Below are 23,839 nucleotides of genomic sequence, written 5' to 3'. Positions count from 1 at the left end.
CAAAGCCCAGTGATGCTGTGCCAAGCTCGCCTTGGCAGCCAGTTCCATCATCTGGGACTGGGGATAAGGAAGGGCAAATAATGCTTATCAGGGGACAGCATTAAACATAGGGCACTTGGGAGGAAGCTCAGCATGAGCAAACCTGCTTTGCCTCTCACCTGGTGTCTCTTGCTGATGTTTGAAGTGGTTGGGCCCTTGCAGGGCAGGCAAAATGCTTTGAGCTTGGTGCCCACGTGGGGAAACACTCGGAGCTCTGTGAGCAGCAGCTCCTCAGCTCAGGGCACCCGGTGAACAGAGAGGGACTTTGCACATTTTGGGGCAGCCCAGACCTGCTGGGCCACTCTGATGCTGGGTTTCCCTTCACCACTTCAGCTCAGATCGCTTTCTGTGTGGTGCCCATGTGTGTTGCTTGGTGGGGAAGGAGAGGAGAAGGAGCAGGGGCTGTGCCAGGGCATCACTGTGGGACGGGGGGCTGGGGCTGTGCCAGCGCAAATTCATGTGGGATTTATGAGCTTCTTCTTTTGTTTTTTTTTTTGTTCTTTTTTTTGTTTTATTTTGCTTTTTCCTTCAACAGTCCGTTATTGAGCAGGTCTCATGGGATAACTGAAATGAACCCGAGTCCAGGTTCCCTGCCACGTAGGTAAACACAGCGGCACCGCCCACGGCCCAACCTCTGCATGCACTGCTCACACCTCCCTGCCAAACTAGAGCCCTCCTCTCTTAATGACTGACTGACTGACAGGTTTATTCACTGCTAATTCTTCTCCTGGGTGAAGGGGAAGGGGAGGGGAGAAGTCAGTGTACCCAGGATCTGTGTGGAACAAAGTCTCTCTGCCTCTTCCCTGGGGGATGTGGCTTTTTGTCTTCCTGCTCTTCCCACCCTCACCAACACAGCTCATCATCACAGAGAGCATTTGGACATGGTGGGGCACGTTTTCTGTTTACTGTGTTGGGAGTGTGGGACACTGAGTGTGCATGCCTGGATGACTCTGCATGCCTCAGACTAAACTCCAGCACTGTCCAGGTCTCGTAGGAAAACACCTGTTTTGCTGTTAGCCAGGTGCAGGAATAGTCTGGGATGCCTTTGAGTGCACTGCCCATAACAACCTGGAGCATGGAAAATGGTCTCAGCCACCTCAGCTGCAGAGGGAATGTCCTGGAGTGCTCTGATTTCCTTTACCCACAGTTGCTGCTTTTTCAGGTCGATCCATGCCTGAGCAAGAGTCTTCCTTGCCCAGTAACCTTCTCCTGCTCCATCCCTGAGCCTCCAAGGCTTCCAAGCTCATCCACCAAAAGGAGGGAGCTGATAAGAAATGAGGCTGATTCTAATGAGCCAGATATCTCCATTAACTGGAGCAATAGTGAATTTCCTGGCCCATGGCAAGGACTGAGGTGGGAGCACCTGCAGAGGCAGGTTAGGAGAGGGGAGCTCCCAGCACGGTGGGTGGAGAGCCCCAGGAAGTCTGGGGAAGATTCCTTTATCACAGATATCATCCTGCATTAGTCTCACTTCATCAGGCTCTCCTCATCAGCAACTGAAACGGTTGTGGGACTGCCTGGGGGCTGAATCTGCTGGAATTTGTGCCATCAGGCAGAACAGGCTGATGACTCCTGGTGTCTCTTTCCATCCAGTGAGAAATCAGATGTGAGAACTGGAATGCATGAGCTGCTCCCATTTAAAGAGGCCCAAAGTAAACTTCCTCTAGGAAGTGTGTGCTCAGAGCCTCTCATCCCAGGAGACTCTGCTGCCCCTTGGAAAGAGAGCACTCAGCATTTGGAAATCCAGTCCAATTTAGTGCTTTCATTTCCATGCTGCCTGGCAAAGCCCTTCTGTGTTCGTGGGCCTGTGGGAGGAAAAACATTTCCAGAAATACAGTAACCATGGGAATCTGCACAGCCCTGGGGCAAGTTTATCATGGAGTCCTGCCTTGATAAATACATGGGAAGAAAAATGCAGCCCAAAAGTCCAACCTGCTGCTGTGGTAGAACAGTCCCACAGCCAGGGAAGGGAGGTGGCTGCCTGATAGTAGGATCGTGGAATCACAGAATGGTTTGGGTTGGAAGGGATGAAAAATCATCCAGGTTTCCAACATCCTGCCATAGACAGGGGCACCTTCCACTATCCCAGCTTGCTCCAAGCCCTGTTCAGCCTGGCCTGGAACATTTCCAGGGATCCAGGGGCAGCCACAGCTTCTCTGGGCACCCTGTGCCAGGGCATCACCACCCTCACAGGGAAGAATTTATTCCCTATACCCCATCCATCCCTGCCCTCTGGTAATGGAAAGTTGTCCCCTCTTGTCTGTCACTCCAGGCTCTCTCCAGTCGCTCTCCAGCTCTCCTGGAGCCCCTTTAGGCTCTGGAAGAGGCCCCAAGGTCACCTTGAGCCTTCTCCAGGCTGAGCAATCCCAGTTCCCTCAGAGTTTCCTATAGGAGCTGATTTCCATCCCTGCACTCTGTGCCTTTGAAGGTGCCAGGGCTTGGTCTGTGCAGTGAATCATGTCCAGCTGCAGCATGAATTCCCTGCAAGTTCCAAGGACGGGGCTGGCAGGCAGAGCTGTGGGGCTGGGACAGGCAGTGGGGCACAGAGGGGCAGAGCCCTGGCTGTGGGGCTGTTTTAGGGATGGGAGGTGGCTGTGCCTCCTCATCTACAGGGACAGCTCACCACCTAATGCTTTGCTCTCCTCAGTCTCTTGTGCCACTGGTTTGGGGCTGCAGGAAGGAGGGTGCTGCCCTTGGGCTGCTGCATCCCCTCAGGCTGGTTTCAATTTAAAGCTGTCCTACAGGAGTCAGGCAATTTGTTTCTGGGTTTCTGCCCCTCTCAGTGCAATGCTGAGTCCCCATGTGTAGCTGATGGATTTTACAATTCCAACTGCCAGGGGGCTGCTGGCCAGCTGAGAGTTGTGCCTTGAAATCTGGATGCTGCATCTGAATTGGATCAGCCATGAGCCACATTTAGGATCCTCTGTCTAACTGTGGGGTGTCCCAGGGTGGGGTGACAGAAGGGGTGAGATGGTCACTGGTAGCACACAGCAGTTTCCAGGGTTTCTTGAGCAAATCCTGCATGGAGTGGAGCCAGGACTGTCCCCATGGGTGCTGTATGGTGGGGCAGGCAGGGAAGGACCAGCCTGCAGGTCCTGCTCAGCATCCTGGGCCTTCAGCACAGCAGATCCCAGCTGGCCTGCCTGGGGCTCCCCCACTGGAATTGCCCCATCCAGCAGTGCCCTGTGAGCTCCAGGGATGTCCTGGTTTAGGGCAAATTTGGGATAGAACCTCCAAAGGGGTTCTTCTAGAAAGCAGATTCAAGCAGCCTCTCCCCCAACCAGTTTGGGAAAATATTTCTGCATGCTTCTTCTTCCCCCCTTCACTCTCAGAACCAGTCTGTAAGGTGCAGAACTTATTTCTGGGCTAACCAGAGTGGGGATACCAGCACCATAAAGTCACCCCAGCACAGGGGTCATTCCCAAGTCAGCTAATCCTGCTTGCAGCATGATGTGCCTCTCATTGCTTCTGGTTCGTCGCCTGGTTCATCTGCAATCTCACCCTGTCTCCAGGCAGTAGCTGCCCTCCATAACCGTGTGTTCTCCTCAGCATGTCCCACTAATCCTCGCCCAGGATCCCACTCCCGCTGCCACGACTGCGCCCGAGCGCCGCCCCCGCCCCAACCCCGCTCTCTGTCGTTTGTGTCTCGCAGAGTCTGAAGGAAGGCCTGACTGTGCAAGAACGCCTGAAGCTTTTTGAATCCAGGGACTTGAAGAAAGACTAGTTCTCCCCGCTCCGCTTGACCACGCGCACCTCCCAGCTTGAGGCAGCACAGCACCAGCACCGTTTGTCTCTGTTCCTTACGATGTCCTCGCTGTCGTTGTCCTGACGCCCCGACGGGACCTGGCGGTGCCCTCCCCTCGCCTCCCCAGCTCCTTTCCCTGCTTGTGAGATGCTCCAGAGACTCTGAGAGGGAGAGGAAGGGATTGGAGTGGGGTTTTCCCCCCTCTCTTCGGCGCTTTGTAGGAGAATCCTTTCTTTACTGTAAACCATTACACTAAGTGTCAGTATTAAGGCTCAGCAGCCTGTTAATAAGCTATAGCTCTGTCGGGAAGAGCGAGCAGGGCCTGGGTGCTGTCAGCCAGACCGAGCTCTTACTGCTGTCTAGAGACCCCGTGCCCAGAGCACACAGGAGCCTGATCTAACCATTGATCTCCACTGCATTACTTGCACCTACAAGGGGGGAAAGCCGGGGGAAGCTGCCGGGGAGCTGAGCCGGCGCCGGCGCCCGCAGCCTGGAGGTACCACACTGACATCTCGCTGGAGAAGGCTGCAAGAAGTGATTCTCCTGCCCCGTGACTGTGCCGTGTCCTGAATGTAGGTGCCACCGAAGCCTGGCCAGCTTGGGTGGCTGCCCAGGTGGTTGTGGATGGGGAGCTGCAGCTACTGAAGAGCACCCTCGAGCCGGCGCCGTCGGCGCGTCCTCGCTCCCGTCTGCCGGTGGCCGGAGTTGGTGTTCAGGGGCCGAGCTGTAAGATCACTTTCTTGCCTCTGTTAGATCAAGCCCAGCACTCTCTTTAATTTTTTTTTTTTTTTTTTTGCTGTTACTCCCTTCCTCTCATCGAATCCCGTGTATCCCAGGGTCTGTGCGCATGTGAAACTCCCTTTTCCTAGTCAAAGGAAAGTAGAGTAGAAAGTAGAGCCAATATTGACTGAAAATGCACAGTGCTCAATGCATATAATGCTCCTTTTTTACCAGCTTCTTGAATTCAACTCTTCTTGTCAGCAGGGCAGCTCCTATTTTAATTCTTTAATCTTTTCCTGAAATAAAGATCTCAAAACCAGTATGTGCTTCAGACCTTCTCAGTCCTAATAGCTTCTGTACTTAAAACATACAATTTAGCACCATGAGGCAGATAAATGCATACAAACCAAGGGATGAGGAGCTGGTAGCCCTAGATGGTCACAGCCAGCTGAGCAGAGGCTGCCTAGGAGAAGCCTGTGCTGCTTTGCAGGTGTGGAGCTTCATTCCTGGATAGATCTGAAGATGCCACCTGGAAGTCACCAGGGCTGAAGGAGACTCCGGCACATTCCTTCCCAGCCTGGTTGGGTGCTGAGTGACCTGTTCAGGCCGGGATGTGGAAGATATCCTGGCCTTCACCTGGAGCAGAGCTTCCTCTTGTCCTTCAGGCACGCAGCCAAGGTTGAGCCAGCAGCTCCTGGTGCTTCCCTGCTGGTTTTGGGTCTGGTGCTTGGTGCAGGTGCAGCTCTCAGAGCCCCACGGGGCTGGTGAGGGACCCCCAGTCCTGCCAGGCTGGACCACAGCAGCTGCCAGAGTCACCCTCATCCTCCTGGGAGCAGAATCTCTTTTTTCCAGCAGCACCCTCAGCAGGACACGGTGTCACTGGACCACGGTGAGAGTCAGGCTCTTGTCCAGCTTGTGTGGCCTTGCTTGGCACTGGTCCTGCCCAGAGGAGCCCCTTTGTGCCCAGGCAGGATGGCAGCACCTTGCAGGGGACACAGCAGGGATGCTCTGTGTGCATGGAGGCCCTGGAGGTGGAGCAGGGCAGGAAAGGAGCTCATCCTGTTGGACACAAAGCCTTTCCCTGGTCAGCTGTGCCCTCAGGCGTGTGCATGGGCAGCCACTGCATCCGAGCTCAGCCCAGCACTTCCATGGTCTGGAGAGCCTGGGGCCTTCCTGGGGACCCACCTGGATCAGCCCTGGCTGCTCTGCTGTCTGAGGTGAGCTCTGATCTCCTGTGGGAGGCAGCAAGGATTTGGGATGGCACATGGGCCTTGTCATTGTCATTGCTCTTCCCTTGCCGGGTGTCACTGGCTCTAGGAGAACCCTCCTCCTCCTCCTCCTCCTCCTCCTCCTCCTCCTCCTCCTCCTCCTCCTCCTCCTCCTCTCCTTAGACTCATGGTGGGACTTTGTCCTTTTCAGCCAACCAAGCAGAACATCCTGGTCTCCTCCTCGCCATGTGGACCCTGCTCTTTCTTAGATTCCCCAGAAAATCCCGCTCATGTGCTCCAGCTTATAGGAGCAGACGTTTTCCATGGGCTCCGGGAAAAACAAATGGAGAATCTTGGTCAGCTGTAGAGCCAGGGCTGAGCATCATGAGGAGCAGCTGCACCCTCTGGGGCAGTGCTTGGGGAGATGTCTGGGGGGTGTTTGGAGCTGTGAATTGTGGGGGTCACTGAGAGGAAGAGGAGGGAGGAAGGTCCCTTATGCATCCAAATGTTCTGAACCTGTGCTGAGGGCTCTGGGCTCGCTCTGGTGAGTCTGAGCATCTCTCCAAGGCCTGGGGCAGCACTTCTGCCTTTTCTGTAAAGAAAAAGTACCTGCAGCACCAATAAACAGCCCCAAGCTGAAATATTCCTGCTGTAGAGCCCAGTACTTGAAAATGAAGGGAGAAATCTTTTTACTCATACCAATGATCCTCAGTTATCCTCCTGCCTCTTCCTGCTCCAGGCTTCATCCATTTTTTGGGATTAATCAGTGGCTATTTAAATTAGAAATTGTGTGGGCAAGCTGCTGCATTCTGCATCACTCCTCACTATTGATAGCACCAAAAAGGGAGGTTTAGGAAAACTCAAGTGCAGCAAAGGCACAGGTCTTGGAGCCTTGTTGGCTCCAAGTAATCTTATTTTTCCTGAGTAAAATTTTCCTCCCATTTGCACCATCTCCCCTGAGCCAGACAGAATCCTTCTGTAAATGTCACCTTTTCTTTGCCCATGTGTTAAAAAAAGAAGCAAGTTGTGTTCATTTGTTTCAAAAATAGAATTGCTTAGAATTGCTGCTGGTTTGCAATCCAGAAAATTCCCTTTTTATGGTACCAGGGAGCTGGCCTGCAGTAAAAGTGCTCACATTTTGTACCTGCTCTGTTTGATGGCACTTCCACAAGACCTTTACATATTTATCCTGGTTTGGATACTCAGTTTGTTGTGGTCACTCAAGCACACTTCCTGTGGCTTGCCTTTGCTCTGTATTTTTTCCAATTTTTTTAGGTAAAAAAAAAAGCTTTCTTATTCTTCTTTTTTAAAAACAAAAGTAATTTAATACCTGTATAGTATTCCAAGCAGTGCAGTGTAAATATTTATTCCTCAGCAGTTTGCAGAGGGTTCTGTTTTGTCACTGAGTTGTGGGTTTGATTTTTAAGTCTTGTTTTAGCACAGATGCCCTTGAGTGGGTTGGGAGAGGAGGAATGGGTGTAACGAGTCCAACCCACCCCACCTGCCCTGATAAACTGCTTTTTTTTGGGGTTTGAGGACTGTTTAAAAACCTTTTCAAACCTTTTCTGCTGATCTATGCCTTTAGCTTTGCAGGCACCTGCCTGAAGATTGCGTACACTCTGTTTGACCACTGTAACCTTCTTTGCTATAAATTTGGGGTATTTTTTCCACTCAGAGGCCTCAATAACCTTGTGTTTGATGGCAGCATCAGTGCTGTGCATGTGCAAACTGTGCCCTGTTGGTACAGAGAGCACCAGCAGCTCCCTGGCAGCCACAGCCCCCCTGCACACACAAAAATCACACAGCAGCCTGGCCACGAGCTGTAACTCACTGAGTGACTTCCAACCAGTGGAAATGCAACAAGAAAAGTGAAAGCATTGCTGCAGACACAGCAGCAATTTACTATGTAAATATAATTACCTAACTTTACATTAACTATATGGTAATAAACTATTTTTGCACCACCCTTTGCACGCTGTGTGTGACAGGTTTATTTCTAAAAAGAAGGAAGAACAGGTCAGAGCATAAAAAAGGAGATGGTTTTTATAGTCACACTTCACATAGGAAATGTAACAGGCAGCATTTTAACAGAAATAATATATTTTAAATAATTTAAATCTAGTGCTGCTGAATGGGATTTATTGGAGAAAGACCTTCCCTAGGTGCTTCCATACAGGTAACATCATTTTCTTTCCCCCATGAAAGCTTTCTCAGAACAGAACAAATCTAAAATCTGGGGATGTCCATGGATCATAAGTATCTTAATAAGGATCTACAGGAATTGGAATGAAAAAGTCAGATGAGGCTGTTGATGTTTTCTGTGAAAATGGTTTATTTAACAGTGCAAATCACAGCAATACTGGTAAAAAAATAGTAACAGAATACAAAAACCTCTTTTCATTTTGAGAGATATTAAGGCACTTTCCATTCAGTATAAAACAATTCTTTCATCGACACTATTTTGAGTTTGAAATTCTGAGGTTTTTACATCATCTTTGTTCCACCCTGAGCTGTGGGGACAGGGATGTCACCTCCCTCCCCTCGCTGTCCCCAGGCTGGTGCTGCCAGGGGAGGGCACACACCATGACAGGCGTCCCAACACCTGAAAGAACCAGGTGGGATTTCCAGAGCCCACCTGAAGTGGTGACCCAGCTCCAGCCGTGTCCGCTCTCCAGATAAACCCTGATCCCAAAGAACCATTTCTCTCATTTCCTTCCACAGCTCCCTGCACTTCCTTGCTGGAGAGAAGCTGTCATTACCATCTGTGCTCATCTTTTACACCAGAGCTCTGATAAGCTTTAACCAAAAGAAACAGGTACATAATCAAAACTTTGAAATTGTTGCTATTTCCCAGGAATTTCCTTTTACCAACTTTCAACAATTAATGCCAACAAGAAATGTAACCAAGGCACTTAATCTATAGAAACTCTTAACTCTGCTGTAGCCCTCTTATCTCTCCCTACCTTTTCAGTGTAGAGGAGCCCTTGGGCTACAATTCCATTTGGAATTGGCTACACTTCCATTCCATATCCCAAGTTGAAAATGTTCCTTTTACCACTGAAACACACGCTCAGCACTGCAGGAACACACCAGGTCTGCACCAGGGCACAGCAACGAGCCTGCCCAAAGTTTTAATGCCTATGGATGCAGCTCTGTCACCTTCACAATCAAACACTTGTGTCATTCCCTCTAGCACGGGAATGACCCACAGCAAGGGATCTGTGGCATTTTAGGGCAGAGAACACTTCTCTGGAGACATTTACCAAAGTTACACCCAGATGGACAAAACAATGATGTCTATGCATAGTAATAATAAACTCTGTGGGTGTTACCATGCTCCACTAGCCCTGTGAGGCAGCTCTATCATTTACTGCCTTTCAGAAAAAAACCTGTAATTGGCAGGATTGTACTCTTCCCAAATCCTTTCAAACTCCTCCTGGAAAGCCTTCACGTACTCGGCGTCCTCCACCACCAGCACGTTCTCGCGGTTGCTCTGGATGGCCTGGGTGGTCCAGTTGAGGGAGCCGGTGATGAGCATCCTGCGGTCCACGATGGCGAACTTGTGGTGCATGTAGCCGCTGTGCTGGTCGTGGCGCACCTGGATCCCTGCACAGACACACACACAGACACAGACACACACACACAGGGGGTGTCAGACGCAGCTCAGGGCTCACCGGGCCCGCAGCGGGGCAGGCCCGGCCCCGGTCCCTCAGCGCTCACCCGCTTGGCGCAGGCGGCCGATCTGGGAGCCGTGCAGCCCCATGTACTGCGCGTCCGTCACCAGGCGGATGCGGACCCCGCGGCGGTGCAGGAGCTGCACGGCCCGGGCGAGCTGCGGGCAGGAGAACGAGAAGAGGCAGAGGTCGAGCGAGCGGCGGGCGGAGAGGAGGCGGCGCACCAGGCGGCTCAGGGCGGTGTCGCCGCTGGGCAGCGGGCACGGGCAGGGCCGGGCGGGCGCCCCGGGCTCGGCCGCCTCGGCCAGCAGCGCCTCGATGCAGCAGGGCGGCGAGGGGAAGAACAGCACCTCCCGCACGGGCCGGGCCCGCCGCCAGGCCGCCACCGCCATCGCCACCGCGGTCACGGCCACCGCCGCCAGCGCCCCCGCCGCCCTCATGGCCCGGCCCGGCCCGGCCCGCGCAGCCGCGGCGGAGGCGGGAGCGGCGCGCGGGGAGGAGCGGCCGCCACACGGGGCTGGGCCGGGCTCCCAAATCCCGGCACCGACCCAGCCCCGAAGGGCTCCGGATCCTGCCCCGAACACCGACCCCTCCCCAGGTACCGGAACCCTGACAGCGAGCCCGTCACCGCACACCGAGCCCATGCAGCGGATTCCCATCCTTTAATCACAGAATGGTTTGGGTGGGAAGGGATCTCAGAGATCATCCAGTTCCGACCCCGTGCCATGGGCAGGGACACCTTCTGCTATTCCTTCTCAATATCCCGTCCAAGCCCCCCCTCTGGCAGTGGGAAGCCATTCCCTGTGTCCTGTCCCTCCAGGCCCTCATCCATAGTCCCTCTCCAGCCCTCCTGGAGCCCCTTTAGGCTCTGGAAGGGGCTCTGAGGCCTCTCTTCTCCAGGTGAACACCCCCAGCAGTCCCAGCCTGTCCCAGAGCAGAGGGGCTTTAACCCTCGGAGCATCTCTGTGGCCTCCTCTGGGCTCGCTCCAGCAGCTCCACACCCTTGTGATGCTGTGGGCCCAGAGCTGGAGGCAGCTCTGCAGGTGGACTCTCATGAGGGTGGAATAGAGGGGACCATCAGCTGCTGGACCCTGCCTGGCAGAGGGGACAGGGGTGGCAGAACTGGTACCAGGAGGGTTTGTCTGTAAGTGCAGCCAGCACTGAGCCAGCACTGGCTCCATCACACGGCAGCTGCAGCACTCACTGCTCCCACCTCGCTCCCAGCTACACGCTGCTCAGCCGGGCAGAAATCACTCTGGAATAAAGAATTATCCTGCCTCCATCAGTTTGTCTCTGAGGCATATCGTTTGGAGGGAAGGAGGGTGCTGAAAGATGTCTGCAGAGATGATTTTTTTTGTTAATTAAGTTGTGCACATTCCAGCTCTCGCTGACGGCAAGGGGAGCAGCCGTGGCCTCACCTGCGAGCTGCAGGAACCTGCCCAGGCAATCCTTTGGTAATCCCACCTACAGATGTGTTCTGGCAGGCAAGCACAGCTGGGTGGAGCTTCACTGACTTGGCAGCTCTCCCCCTTCTTTCCTGTGGGCATTTTTATAAGCTTTAGTGGTTTCCTTGCCCTGGCTCAAAACTGAGTCTGCTTGTCCATGACAGCCCATCAGGTCAGGATGGAGAGGGATCAACGTCCTGCACGACTCACCAGGAGCAAGGGAGCAGCAGCAGCCTCGGCTCGACCTTGTGACCAACCCTTTGCTGTTCTGGGAGGAAGCACTAGGTGAGGTTTTGATGCTGGATTTCTTGGGAGAGATGTTGTTTTAAAAGACAAATCCAGTTCAGCAATCAAGAAGGTCTCAATGGCAAATGATGTCTCACCTGTTCTGTTACACAGCTCTGGACTGGACCAGAATAGTTTTAAAATAAAGATTACTAGGTTAGTCTACAAGAAACTAATACAAAGATAAGAGGAAAAGACCAATATTAAATTCTCTACATTAGATCTAGGCTAAGGATGCAGGAATTTTGTGGATCAGCTGCTGCTTTCCCTCACCACAACACACACACACTGAAAATAAACACAAAACCAGGCTTTGTTCATTTTACAAAAATAGCTCTTATGAGATTTAATGCCTGTCTCCATTTTACAGATGTTCCAGACAAAAATCAGCCTCCGTATTTTATATATAAGAACAGAACTTGTGACAAGTTGGAACATCCTCTCTGAGCTTGAGTGAGTGTAGAAGGTCACCTGGGTAAAACCTGCCTTTAGCTTGTTCAAAACATCTGTGGTAACGTCAAGTGTTCCCAATAATGATCCAGAAAAACAAAAAGAAAAGACATAAACCCCAGACTTCACAACAGAAACAGAGATTCCTTACAGAACAGCTAAGGAATATCTGGTTAGGTAATTAAAAAATGCACCAATGTTTTCAGGAACTATTAAGCAAAAATGGCTACTATAGAGTTATATAAGGGAGCACCTACAGGTTGAATCTCTTCTGCTTTATTAGGAAGCTTAAAAAGACAGAAGAGAACCTTATCCTGGCGAGGTTATCTTCATTACCTGGAAGTTCTGCAACCACAGGCAAAACAAGGCGAGTATTTTCCCCTCTGAGAGGCAAGCAGGCTGCATTTTGAGGCTTCTTATTTTACAATTCGCCCTCCCAGACAAGATCTCCAAAGCAAATGCTAAAACCGTCTCAAGTTAAGATTATAAATAAATAAAGAGGAGTGACAGGACTCCCATGGGATATCCTGACTTATGCTACAGCAGAAAATAGTCTCTTAAATCTGAGCACAAAGTGGTTTGAAATAATTTACACGTGATCCATACCCTGTGACGTGCCTCTTATTTTTGGTTCTTGTTCTCTCAGGCATTGAGGAGATTTATGTGGGATTTCAGTGAGATTAACCATATGCACTCCCAGGAGTTCTGGATGCTGTCACAGGCCTGCCAAGCAACCTAAAGGTGAGGCCTGCTGCCACACCACGATGCTTAATGAGGACAGGATGGGATTTTAATTAATTTAGCTGATTCTTTGAGCGTTGCTGTGTTTAAGTCTTGAGTGTGCACGTCTAGACTGAGAGCTGAGTTCCTGGGGAGACAGCAGCACTGTGGATTAGCACTTATTAGTCCAGTCTCACAGCAAGTAGAAAAGACTCAAGTCACTCTTCAAGTTGGTTTGAGGACCAGGAGAATAGTGATGAAGCCTCACTATCCACCTAAAGCACAAGCTGCAGGCTCAGCAGAGGTAACCAGGGGTCCCTGCCCTTCTCTGAAGGCAGCAGGGGGTTGGGCACCCTTCAATTCCGGCACTCTGAGGACGTCGGGCTGCGAACTGTCGACATCAGGTGCGACTTGTAGGTCTTGCTCAGGCCGGTCATCCAGAACTTGAGGAGTTTGACATTGTCCTCCTCTGCAGCTCCCAGGATGCTCAGCAGCTTCTGGGTGTCCTCCTTGGGTCTGCTGTCCACTTTGGTGAACTTAAAGAGGACTTTCACTTTACTGCAGGAACAAGAGATTGCTGTCTTTACCAAATGGACTCACACGCCATCAAACAGGGAACAAGGAGGAGCTGAGCTTCTCTTGGCACCTACTGCAACTAAATGTTAATAAAGGCTTCTACCAGTGTTTCATTGAAACTATTCTCATGCTTTGATGAAGAAGGGTGATGATTAGTCAGGGAGATGACTCATTTCAGTAATATTTCTAGTTTGGATTTTTCATTCTAGCAGAAAGTAGAACAATTAATTGTGACAGCTGGGAGACACATCCAGTGCCCATCTGCCTTCAGGTAAATTCACACAGTCATGATGTGCCATGAATTATTCACATGACTGACTGGTCTTCCTTTACAGCTACCTGCACCTCTGAAATGCAGAGCCTGAAGGCAGAACCCGGGCATGTGTTTGGGTGTTTGGGTGTCAGCTGTGCTGGGCCATGGCCACACTGACAGGCACAGAGGGATCTGCAGCTTTAATCCTCCTAACCTGGGTGAGGCAGGCAGGTGGTGTCATGCAGGTAACCTGCAGCTGTGTGAACTGAAGCATAAAGGTTAAGAACTGCTGAAAGCCAAAAAGACAATTAGGACTAGAGTAGGAAATTCTTAACTCCTGACTTAATTTGTTCCTGTAAATCCAAATGAGCTTCATCAGAAATCACCTGACTGAAGTGTGTCCTGCACTCTGCTGTTGCTGTGCCAAAGCTGCTCCTCTGAGAGCAAGGCAGCTGTACTTACTTCATCCACTCCTCCTTCAGGCACACAAGGCACTGATCCACAACGTCCACAGAGAGGTTCTGGTTGGTCAGGGCAGCTTCGATCTTGTTCAAGATTGTTGGGCCAACTGCAGGAGCAGAAAAAGGGGCAAGGGTGAGAAAGAGGACACACAAGCTAAAGGTTACTGCTTACACCTTTACTGCTAATCATTGTTAACTATATCCCCAGTGGCCTGCTGGGATTTCATTGCCATGGAAGAGCAGCTAAAGGTCATCCCATTAGAAAAACATCTGATCTAAGAAGCAACATGGAATTTACTGAAGGATCCTGGGACATCCAAACAGGTTCAGAGGCCTTTGTTTTCTCTTCAGATCCACTTTTAAACTCCTGCTTAGCTTTTGTTGTTCCCTTACCAAAAGATCATTAAAAACACAAGGTTATGAAAAAGCCTTCATGCTTCTTTGTATTATATACAAATATACATATAAAAATATAAACCCTCAACTTATACTTGATTTAATGTTCCATTTGTTAAGGGCAGTTCCAGGATACTTAGTGAAAAAATGAACCAGCAACCAACCCAAGGCATTCCTGGACCACTTTTTGGAAGTTTCTAGGAGACTTTTTTCACAGCAGTCCATGGTCTCCTAAGTTTGATGCTGTGGTGGAGGAAAGGCCTTACAGTGACTATTTTTGTGCAGAAGTTTCTGGACATGCCACTGACTGGATGGAAAATAAACTGGTGTATTTATACATGTGGGATCAACAACAGGAAGAGCACTGTGCAGAGAGCAAGTCTCTGCTTTGCATCTCTGTCTTCAGGGACCAAGAGGAAGGATGAGCCATCTGCTGTGTCTTTTGAGACACTCAGTGAGGCAAATTCATCTAAATTAAGACTTCCCAGAAAAGACAAGACTGATGGACCTGACTCAAATCACCTCTAGGTGCAAGCGTTCAACTGCTGGAAGGAAGTAAGTGAAATTAAATAGAAAAGTCTGGGTATTTCTCTATCAGTGACATTTGACTACCAAGTGGAACATGGAAAATCAGTGATGTTATGGTCCTTACAAGTTAGTCTTACTCAAAATAAACACACAAGTATCCCAGGACTGAAAGTGTTCACTGTGGGTTACAGAATTTCCCTACAATTTTTCTTATACCTATGGTAGAGAATCCATTTCTGATTTATGAAAATTAACAGGCAAAATGCTGATCTGGTAGAGCAAATCTTTTATAACTGAACAATCTGTGGTGAACCTCACCTCAAGCAGCTAAACCCCAGCTGAATATTGACCTGGCTTCTACCCAAACCTCCTTCAGGGGCAGTTAAAGGTCAAGATGCTCTTTTAATCTCAGTGACAGAGGCTCTTTCTGCTTCCATCACCCACCTCGATCTGCTGCCACGGGGCTCCCACTGGTGACAAGGAACTCGTACTTGTTGAGGGACTGCTCATCATCAAACAGGGTTGGGTAGAGGCTGGAGCGGGAGGCAGCACGGACTTCCACGAGCACTGCAAACTCTGCAGCAACAAGAGCCCAAAAGAGCATGAGCTGTGCTAGCCCAGACTCTAAAACACAGCTACAGACCCTGCTTTGCTTAGAGAAGGTGTCACATCTTTCAGTCACTGACCAGGAAAAGACACGGGGAAAACAAAATGAAATGGTTGGAGCTTTATTTCATGCAGCCAATTCTTATTAAAAAAAAAAAAAATTGTGTTCTTTAACATGACTAGGGAGGGGAGAGGGTTCAGCAAGGGGTTCTTACCAGATGCCAGGATGTGGGGAGGGATCTGGACGTGCGGGCCCAGGCCCAGGAAGTTGCAGCGATAGGCCTCCTCGTACTGCTCGCTGTAGGGGATGATCCGCACGCACCCGATGGGCAGCATCGTCTGCAGGGGCAACCAGCCAAGACAAACTCTGCCATTCAACAGCCAACTGCAGTTCCCTCTCTCTGATCTAAACCTGGAGCTCAGCTTCCAGGGTAGGACACGGAGCACTGCTTAGGCACATGCTCCTGATTTAGGGATCAAAGTAACCCACTCAGCCTGAGAGCCCCTGCAGTCACTGAGGACAAGCAAGACATCAACAGAGGTTGAGGGGATTTTGTTTTGTGCATGTTTTTTGGGTTATTTTGATTGCTATTTTTTTTTTTTCCAAACCCACATAATTTAGAACAAACTCTTCACAAGATCACATGTTGGCTGCAGATCATTATAAAGGCTGGAGTAGCAGAGAAATACATGTACAAATATAAATATGCAGCCAAGAAACAAAGGAAAAGGTTTCTACCCGTAGGACATCAAAGGCAGACTGGACAAGATCCACATCCTGAGCTTTCCAGATGACCTGGTTCCCCATCAGAACATGCCAAGCCAGCATTCGGAATGCTGATGCCCCGAGAACCTGGAAAAAAACCCCAAACCATTTTGCACTGGTTATAAAAATGACTGAAATGTCTACTTTGCCCTGTTAAAAACATGAGTGACAGGTAGGAAAAGGCTAGACCAGGACAGCAGGAATGGACATGGAAATTTAGCACATAAACCTTGGGCACGTGAACCTTCCCCCTCAGCCAGGTCACAGGAAGCACAGCAGAAAAGCAAGATCCATACAGAATAATTGATTCTATCTGTAAATTGTTTCTCCCTCTGAAACACTTTTTTAAAAAGCAAATATTACTTGGCTTTGCAGATACTGCAGAACCTCTGTATTAAATTACTGTCACTGCTCTTGGGAAGAAGAGAAGTGCAGAGTTTGAGGGAAATCATCTGACCCCAGCCCACATGACTGCTGATCACCAGAGGCCCACGTGAGGAAGGGAGCGTGCCCAGAGATCCCGTTCACATCGTGTTCCTGGCTGGGCAGGCACTGAGCTGAGCACAGCACAGGGAATGTGCAGATTGCAGGAAATAAATGTATCTCTAAAAAAATCAAACATTATCAGGAGAAAAGAGTTTGTGAACTCTGCAGCCTTTGTTACCTGTCTCATGTGCCTGAGAGAACGGAACACAGACAACCTCCTGTGAGCCACGTTCCAGCTGCTGCAATCTGGCACCAGAGAGGTTTCAGGGGAGCTTTTGGACAGCTCCTGCCCTTCCACAACATCTGGCTGGGAAGAAGGCTTCTCTTCTTCCTCAGAACCGTCCCAGCCTTCTGACTCTTCTTTCAGATCTAAAAAAAACCCCAAAAAACAGAGGGGGAGATTGGTCATAAAAACTGCTGCTCTCTAGGAATGGAAAGTGGAAAGTGCTCACATGCTGCAGCCATGTGATTTTGGGTGGATGTGGGAAGAGAGAGAGCTCAGAACACAGTAACTGAAAGTACTGGCAGCAGCACAGACACACTTAAGTGTTAATTCAGATAAAAAATAACTACTCAAAGGTCAAGAAGGAATTTTCATTTTCTACAGAACTGAAAGTCACATTTTTTGATCAGCTATGTTCTCTAGTCTTGTTTTAAAGGTTATGGACAAAGCTTTGTAGATTCTAGTATACATGGTTAATAAAATAGTTCAACACAGGAAAAAAAACCCCCAAACAAACTATGATCCTTTACTTTTAGAAAGTTTGTAGAAAAAGAAGCAAGAAATCCATATGTTGTGACTGCAAATCCCTCTGGCTGTACAGATTTACTGGGAGGGCCAGCCCAGCCACAGAGAACAACAGTCTTGATGATGCAACTCTGCTCCTCAAGTGACAAACACCACGTGCAGAGAGCCTTTGAGGTGCCTGCATTTCACATTCCTCCAGAGGCCATCTCCAGATGGGAGAGACAACCAGCAAGGTGAAGCTGATGAGCAATGGCTGTGCTTAAGATGCTGATCAAAGACTCAGTGTTTCATCATCTAAAGCATTCTCAGAGGGTTTTTGCAGCTCTGGAAACCTCTGTCTCACCTGCAAGTTTTTCCATCTGAACCAGGGTGTCTTCTGTGGGTGCTCCCTCCAGAAGCTTCTCTGTAAGCCGGCTACCACAAGCCTTCAGCAGCCTGGAGACATTGAAAGGAAGAGAAGCAGTCATGCGGCTTACCAGGTGCAACAATCCAGTAAGAAACTTTATGTCATGATGTCAAACAAAATACCAAGCACTAACCACTTTGTGCTACCTTCCAGCTCATCCCTGTGCTTTCCTCAGGGTGGGACTATCAGCCCATCTCACAATCCTTGCCACATAGAGTCACCCAGATCCCAGCATTCTGCAATTTCTTTGTGCAGCATGATTATCTCCCCATCCAAATCACATGCCAGTGTTGCAACCCTCCCTGTGGCATCTTTCCAGGGAAGTTTAATGAGCCAGTCAGGCACTGGAGCAACTGGACTCTCTCAGAGCCCAATGGCTGCATCTCCCACACTGCTGATCCAGCACAGGGGCACTGCCAGGTGAACCACTGTGGTCTGTCACCTGTGAATTCCAGCTGCAACACACTGGGCATAGGGGAATCTTTTATTCCTTTATTCCACACAGCAAAACCTTTCCATCTGCACAGCCATAGCTTCTATTAGTATTCCCTCACAGCAAAAAGACATTTTTTTGTCCTAAAGACATCAGTGTTGGCTCCTTCCAATCCAGACGCTACTTAGAAAAGTCTGAGTATTACCTCAAAAAAACCCACCCAAACCCTCAAATCCCATTCCCACTGTCTCAGGCAGCATCCTCCTGAGGAAGGACTGCCCAGGCTGAGCCCAGCAGTGCATTACCAGGCGAAGGAGGTGTGCAGGCAGGCCCAGAGGTTCTCGTCGTTGGTCAGCGAGGTCAGGGAGCGCGCGGCGTTGCCGTTGCGCTGGTGCAGGAAGGGGGTGAAGGCCGTGTTCATGCGCTGGGCACGCTGGGGGCACCCAAACTGCTCTGCTTCAAACACCTGCACACACAGCAAGGACAGCTCACAGACTCAAGGAGGTTCGGTGTTTGCAAAACTCAGGCAAAAAAACCCCAAAAATACCAAGTGAAAGGGTGTGTGACACACTCATCAAGTCATGGGAACACAGAGAGAAAGAAGGGACATCTTATTCTTGGAAGGACTGAAACTGTCATCAAGTAACACTTGTGCTCCAAAATCATTGTCCTTCCCAGATTGACTTAATTACATTTGTAACAAAGCTGTTGTCTACAAGGCCTGTGAAAAGCACTGTTTCAAATTCCTGTTCCTTCCCTCCTACATCCTCAGACACAGAATCCTGGAATGGTTTGGCTGGGGAAGATCAAATTGTTCCAACCCCCTGCCACAGGGACCCGCCACCTTCCATGAGACCAGGATGCTCCAAGCCCTGTCCAACATGGCTGTGAACACTTCCAGGGATGGGGATACACATCCCTGGTGCCTTGTGTCAATCTTCATGACCACCCTGTCAAGAGCTGGATCAGCTGTTTGACTCAGCTGTCAATCAGAGATCATGATGCTGCACTGACACTGAGTCACAGGGACTGACCCACCTTCAGTGCTTTGCCCTGCAGCTCATCAATGATGCCTCTGATTTTTCCCAACAAGAAAGGCCAGGAGTTGATGAGGTAAATCCGGTCCATCATGATGGTGATGATGCTGTACCAGCGCTGGAAACCTCTGGCCAGGCTGTCTTTGATAAAAAAGGTGTGGCTGAACACAAAACCATGCTGCTCATCTCCAAAAAAAATAGGGCCTTCACGTCCTGGGCAGACCTGAAGGGAAGGGACAACACACCAAAATTATTAAACACATCACAGAGTAACCAACTAAACAGCTCCCTGCACTTTAATGCCCACTTGGTGAATAAATGAAGCCTTTTTACAATACTACCCCAAAACTGTGCTCAAACAGCCTTCCAGAGATATTCTACAAACACTCCAAATCCTTCAGTTTAACTGTATTTTAAGAATTCAGCCCCATTCAACTACAATACTGAGATTCCAAAAGGAATTTTGCTGATCCTGAGACACAAATGTTCATTTTTCCTTCATGTCTGTTAGAGGATGAATATTAATGGTCTATAAAGGGAACTCAACACCACATTGAGGTTTTTACGAAAAGCAGGTTATCTTACAATGACAAATAATAAGCACAAGGAAAAAAACCAAGGAGGGCATATTTTTAGCCTCATAAATTGAGAAGAAGGAACTCTTGAGGTTATCAAAAATCAAGCTAAAAAACACCACCAATCCTGCAATAAACAGACTTCTGTGCCTGCCTTTCCCCCCGTTCCCTGCCTGTCCCAGTCTGCACAGAGCAGGCAGGAGCAGCAGTGGAATATCTTGGGTTTGAAGTGCTGGAGGAGGCACAGAGAGCATTCCCTGTGCCCAGGGCAGGTACCTCACAGCTGAGGCTGCGCACGCAGGCCTGGCGCACGATGCTGAACAGCTGGGGATGGTTTGGGTGCTGGTGGCTGACGTACTTGATGGAGGTCTCCTTGTCGTGGCTGACGTACCCCGGGTGTCCTCCTGCAAGGGAGCGGCAGCCCTGAAGGCAGAAAAGCAAATCCAGGCGTAAATGAGCGTGCAGGTAGCTCAGGTTTGCAAAGAGCTCTCACTGTTCCCCCCAAAACACCATAAAATGTTATTTACACACACAGATGGGAACACAAACACTCAGGAGACAAGGAAGGTGAGTCAGGGTCAGGATTTGGACTCAGCTCCTCACACAAAACTCTGATATACTTCCTCTGCTCTTATGCTCATTTTCCACTATTAAATTCCACTGTGAACTTGGTGCTGGTAAAGTTCAGTTCCACCAGCTGTGAAACCAATTGGCCAAACAAAACTGGCCACAACTGAAGGGAAAGTAAATAATAAATATATCAGAGGAAGTACTGATAGAGGACAAGTATGAAAATCATAGAATGGCTTGGGTAGGAAGGGACCTTAAAGATCCCCTCATTCCATCCCCATGGACAGGAGCACCTTCCACTATCCCAGGTGGCTCCAAGCCCCGTCCAACCTGGCCCTGGACACTTCCAGGGATCCAGGGGCAGCCACAGCTTCTCTGTGCCAGGGCCTCACCACCCTGACAGGGAACAATTTCTTTAGTCTATCTAACCTAAATTTCCTCTCTTTCAGTTTCAACACACTACTCCTTGTCCTGTCACTGCAGTTCCTGATGAAGAGTCCCCCCCTGGATTCCCTGCAGGCCCCTTCAGACACTGGAAGGTTGCTTCAAGGTCTCCACACAAACTTCTGTTCTCCAGGCTGAACAGCCTTGAATGACTGAGAAGATATATTTTTCCTATTGTTTTAATTGGTTTTGGGTTTTTTTTGTTTCCTAACCAATACTGCTCTTAAAATTACTATTAATAAATGATATGACCTAATCTAACAAAGTAAATGCACTTTGAGAATAAAGAAAGCATTTCAAAGCCACAAAAGAATCATAGATCACAGAGCTTAAAGAGACCTCAAGCTCCTGCCAAGGTGCATGTGTTCAACACCTCCTTCATCCTCTTGTCATGGTCATTAGGATTAGAGTTAGGGCTAGTTTGCAGTTTATGAGGACATGGAGACCTTCTGGCACTGGCACATACAAAACCAGTGCTGTTCACATTTTATTTGTCTTTAAACAATTCAATTTACATCAGAGAACCCCAGAGCCCTTTAGCCAAGCCAAGGACACCGATGCCCACACACAGATTTCCCCACTTGCCTCACACATGTCGGATTTCTTTGGGCCAGGGCTGCTGGAGTCGGCGCTGGCGCCTTCGGCCGGGCTGTGCGAGCGGATCCTGCTGCTCATCTGAATCCCCCCTTCCTCCTCCTCGGCCTGCTCGTTCTGCCTGGAGATGTCCCCGCTGCCGGCGCCCTGCGGGAGCGGCGAGTGCAGCACCTCGGTGCAGAACAGCGTGCGGGGGCCGTGCAGCTCACAGAAATGGCACAGGGCCACGATGGCGTTCATGGTGAGGGCTCAGCGCGGCCGCCAGGCCAGGCCTCCTGTGGCAGGGACAGACACATGGTCAGCACAGGGATATCCAGGATCTCTCAGGCCTCACCGCTGCCAGGGCTGCTCTGCATCCCACCCGGAGCAGCTGGCCTTGAGCTCAGCCTGAGCCTGAGACCATCAAGTCCAACCTGTGACCAAACCCCACCCTGTCACCCAGATCAGAGCACTGAGTGCCATGCCCACTCTTTCCTTAAACACCTCCAGGAATGGTGACTCCAACACCTCTCTGCGAATTCCACTGATCCAGGACCAACCTCCTGCTTGCTGATGGCATGGCCTCGAGCAACCCAGACTGCCATGCCCAGATGCTGGATGCTGATCCAGGACACCTCAGGCCCTATGGGGGGGAATGGGGCTGGACCAACCCCTCATGCCCAGATACCTCCAGCATCACAGGGACAGGTTCAGGGAATCTCAGAATGGTTTGGGGTGGAAGTGACCTTGAAAATCACCCAACACAACCTCCTGCCAGTGACAGGGACACCTTCTACTGTCCCAGGTGGCTCCACGCCCCATCCAACCGGGCCTTGGACACTTCCAGAGATCCGGGGGCATCCACAGCTGCTCTGGACAACCTGTGCAAGGGCCTCACCGCCCTCACAGACCAAATGTCTTCCCAATATCCTGTCTAACCCTGCTGTCAGTTTGAAGCTGTTCCCCCCCTCTCCTGTCACTCCAGACCCCTGTAAATATCCTTTCCCATCTTTCCTGTAAGTGCTATTTAGGCACTGGAAGGCCACAAACAGGTCACCCCGAAGCCTTCTCCTTTCTAGGCTGAACAATCCAAATTGTTCCAGCCTTTCCTCAAAGGACAGGTTCTCTTCCCCCCTGATCAGCCCGGTGGCCTCCTCTGGATCAAGGCTGAGCTCGCACACAGCAGCCCCCGGTGCCCGGAGCCTCAGGCCGGAACGGGCCGGCCCTGCTGAGCGCCCACGGACCCGAACGCCTCAGGCCCTGCCGGACCCGGGCCGCCCTGTCCCGCCGGATCCAGTGTCCGGTTCCCCGTGCCCCGTCACCCCGGCCCGGCCCCGGTTCCCGTGCCCGGAGCCCCCGCTCACCGCGGCTCCCCCGGCCCGTCCCGTGTCCGCGGGCGCCTGACACCGACTGACCCACCGGCCGTACCACCCCCACCGCCAGCTGGGGGGGGGACACGGACAGACAGCTCCCCGCCCGCGCGCCCGCCGCCGCCGCGGAGAAGCGAGAAGATGGAGAACAACGTAGAAAAAAGAGAGAGATGAGAAACCCGTTCGTACCGGGGGCTGAGCTGGCCGTCCCGCCGCTCTCCTGGGGAGCCGCCACCCCCCGGCTGCCGCAGTGGCTCGGCCCAGGGCCGCCCTGTCCACAGGGGCCGGGCGGAGCCATTACCTCAAGAGAGGGGGTGAATGAGGAGGTCTGGAAGACGCATCCTCCCCTCCCGCGCTACACCTGCCCAGCTGTCACATCGCAGAGCGGAGCAGAGGTCTTCGATTACCGGGGACACGAGAAGGGACGAGCGGCAGCCAGCGAGCCGCGGGTGCCACACGGGGAGAGGCCGCGCTCCCCCCGCAGGATGGTACTTGCCGTGCTCTGGGTCACGTGACCCGCTGGCTCTGGGAGGGGAGCCGGGGTGGCCGCGGGCGGAGCCCCCGAAGGAGCCGGGACCGGGACGGGAATCGGGATTGGGACAGGGGCCGGGATCAGGACCGGGACAGGCACCGGCACCGTGACTGACACCGGGCTGGAGTCTGCGGCGTTAACGAGCTTCGCCATCAGCTGCCCCAGAGCCCCTTCCCGTGACTTTCCCTGGCCTCAGGGCGGTGCCGTGTTCTCCGCAGGCTCAGCGCGATTTCTCCATTGGAGACTCAGCACCCACCGTCTGTGTTAATTCCTTAAAGTGCTTAGAATGTAAGATTATGGCAGATGAAGGTTTCAAATATTGTCGCTTCCCGATTTATAAAGCGGCTCTGTGGGAGTGTTTGCACCCGTACAGCCCGGGAAGGACAGGGGAGCAAACGCCCAAGTTAAACCTGTTCAGGCTCTTCATTTCCATTAAACTACTCCTCTTTCTCTTCAGGGTATCAAGTTTAAGTATTAAAGGATTAATTACCTCTAAGAATCTATGACGGAAAGCTAAACCAAATTCCACATGAACTATTAGGCTTCAAAATAATAAAGTACCAGATTCCTCCCTGCCCCTTGGAGTTGCCCCTTAAAGAGCTTTAAATACCTGAATCTGAACAAAAGTAGAAAGTTTTCAAGTAGATAACAGCATAGATTATTCAACTGAGTAAAACTTGTGCTTTAATCCCAAGAAAGAGCAGCTATTGCTGATGCTGCTACAAGACACACCTCTGGATCCAAGCACAGCCACACATAGACAGTAATTATGTCTGATTAAAACAATAGCCAG

At 50.7% G+C, this 23,839-nt stretch overlaps 3 protein-coding genes across 13 annotated transcripts in view; 1 reads left to right on the top strand and 2 right to left on the bottom strand.

The window, feature by feature from the left end:
- The window catches only part of MPRIP (myosin phosphatase Rho interacting protein), a 72,630-nt gene extending 67,806 nt beyond the window's left edge, over nucleotides 1–4,824 (top strand). For 6 of the 9 annotated variants that reach the window (XM_074553137.1, XM_074553133.1, XM_074553138.1 and 3 more), the window contains one exon: nucleotides 3,692–4,824. In XM_074553137.1, coding sequence (XP_074409238.1) covers nucleotides 3,692–3,763 — 72 coding nt within the window. In that variant the 3' untranslated portion in view covers nucleotides 3,764–4,824. Of the gene's footprint in view, nucleotides 1–574; nucleotides 641–3,691 lie in introns of all 9 variants that reach the window. The other 3 variants (XM_074553135.1, XM_074553140.1, XM_074553136.1) reach the window with 2 other exon arrangements.
- A 3,196-nt stretch (nucleotides 4,825–8,020) lies between these two features.
- On the bottom strand, nucleotides 8,021–11,256 carry PLD6 (phospholipase D family member 6). The gene is made up of 2 exons (XM_074553145.1): nucleotides 9,433–11,256; nucleotides 8,021–9,318 (listed from the first exon to the last, which is right to left on the bottom strand). Exons 1-2 carry the CDS (start codon nucleotides 10,043–10,045, stop codon nucleotides 9,080–9,082), a joined length of 852 nt encoding a protein of 283 aa, XP_074409246.1. The 5' UTR covers nucleotides 10,046–11,256; the 3' UTR covers nucleotides 8,021–9,079.
- A 155-nt stretch (nucleotides 11,257–11,411) lies between these two features.
- FLCN (folliculin) lies at nucleotides 11,412–23,001 on the bottom strand. Of its 3 annotated transcripts, none has more exons than XM_005487437.4 (12): nucleotides 22,704–23,001; nucleotides 21,157–21,440; nucleotides 19,834–19,980; nucleotides 18,984–19,205; nucleotides 18,251–18,411; nucleotides 17,450–17,541; nucleotides 16,537–16,727; nucleotides 15,846–15,959; nucleotides 15,322–15,445; nucleotides 14,945–15,076; nucleotides 13,578–13,683; nucleotides 11,412–12,844 (listed from the first exon to the last, which is right to left on the bottom strand). In XM_005487437.4, exons 2-12 carry the CDS (start codon nucleotides 21,403–21,405, stop codon nucleotides 12,643–12,645), a joined length of 1,740 nt encoding a protein of 579 aa, XP_005487494.2. In that variant the 5' UTR covers nucleotides 21,406–21,440; nucleotides 22,704–23,001; the 3' UTR covers nucleotides 11,412–12,642. The 3 variants fall into 3 exon arrangements, with proteins under 3 accessions (XP_005487494.2, XP_026649484.2, XP_005487493.2); XM_026793683.2 differs by having other exon boundaries at nucleotides 22,816–23,001; XM_005487436.3 differs by lacking the exon at nucleotides 22,704–23,001 and adding an exon at nucleotides 22,509–22,655.
- Nucleotides 23,002–23,839: the final 838 nt, after the last annotated feature.

The sequence above is a fragment of the Zonotrichia albicollis genome, chromosome 16 (assembly GCF_047830755.1).
Source record: "Zonotrichia albicollis isolate bZonAlb1 chromosome 16, bZonAlb1.hap1, whole genome shotgun sequence".
NCBI lineage: Eukaryota > Metazoa > Chordata > Aves > Passeriformes > Passerellidae > Zonotrichia > Zonotrichia albicollis.
This window is presented reverse-complemented; position numbering and strand designations above follow the sequence as displayed.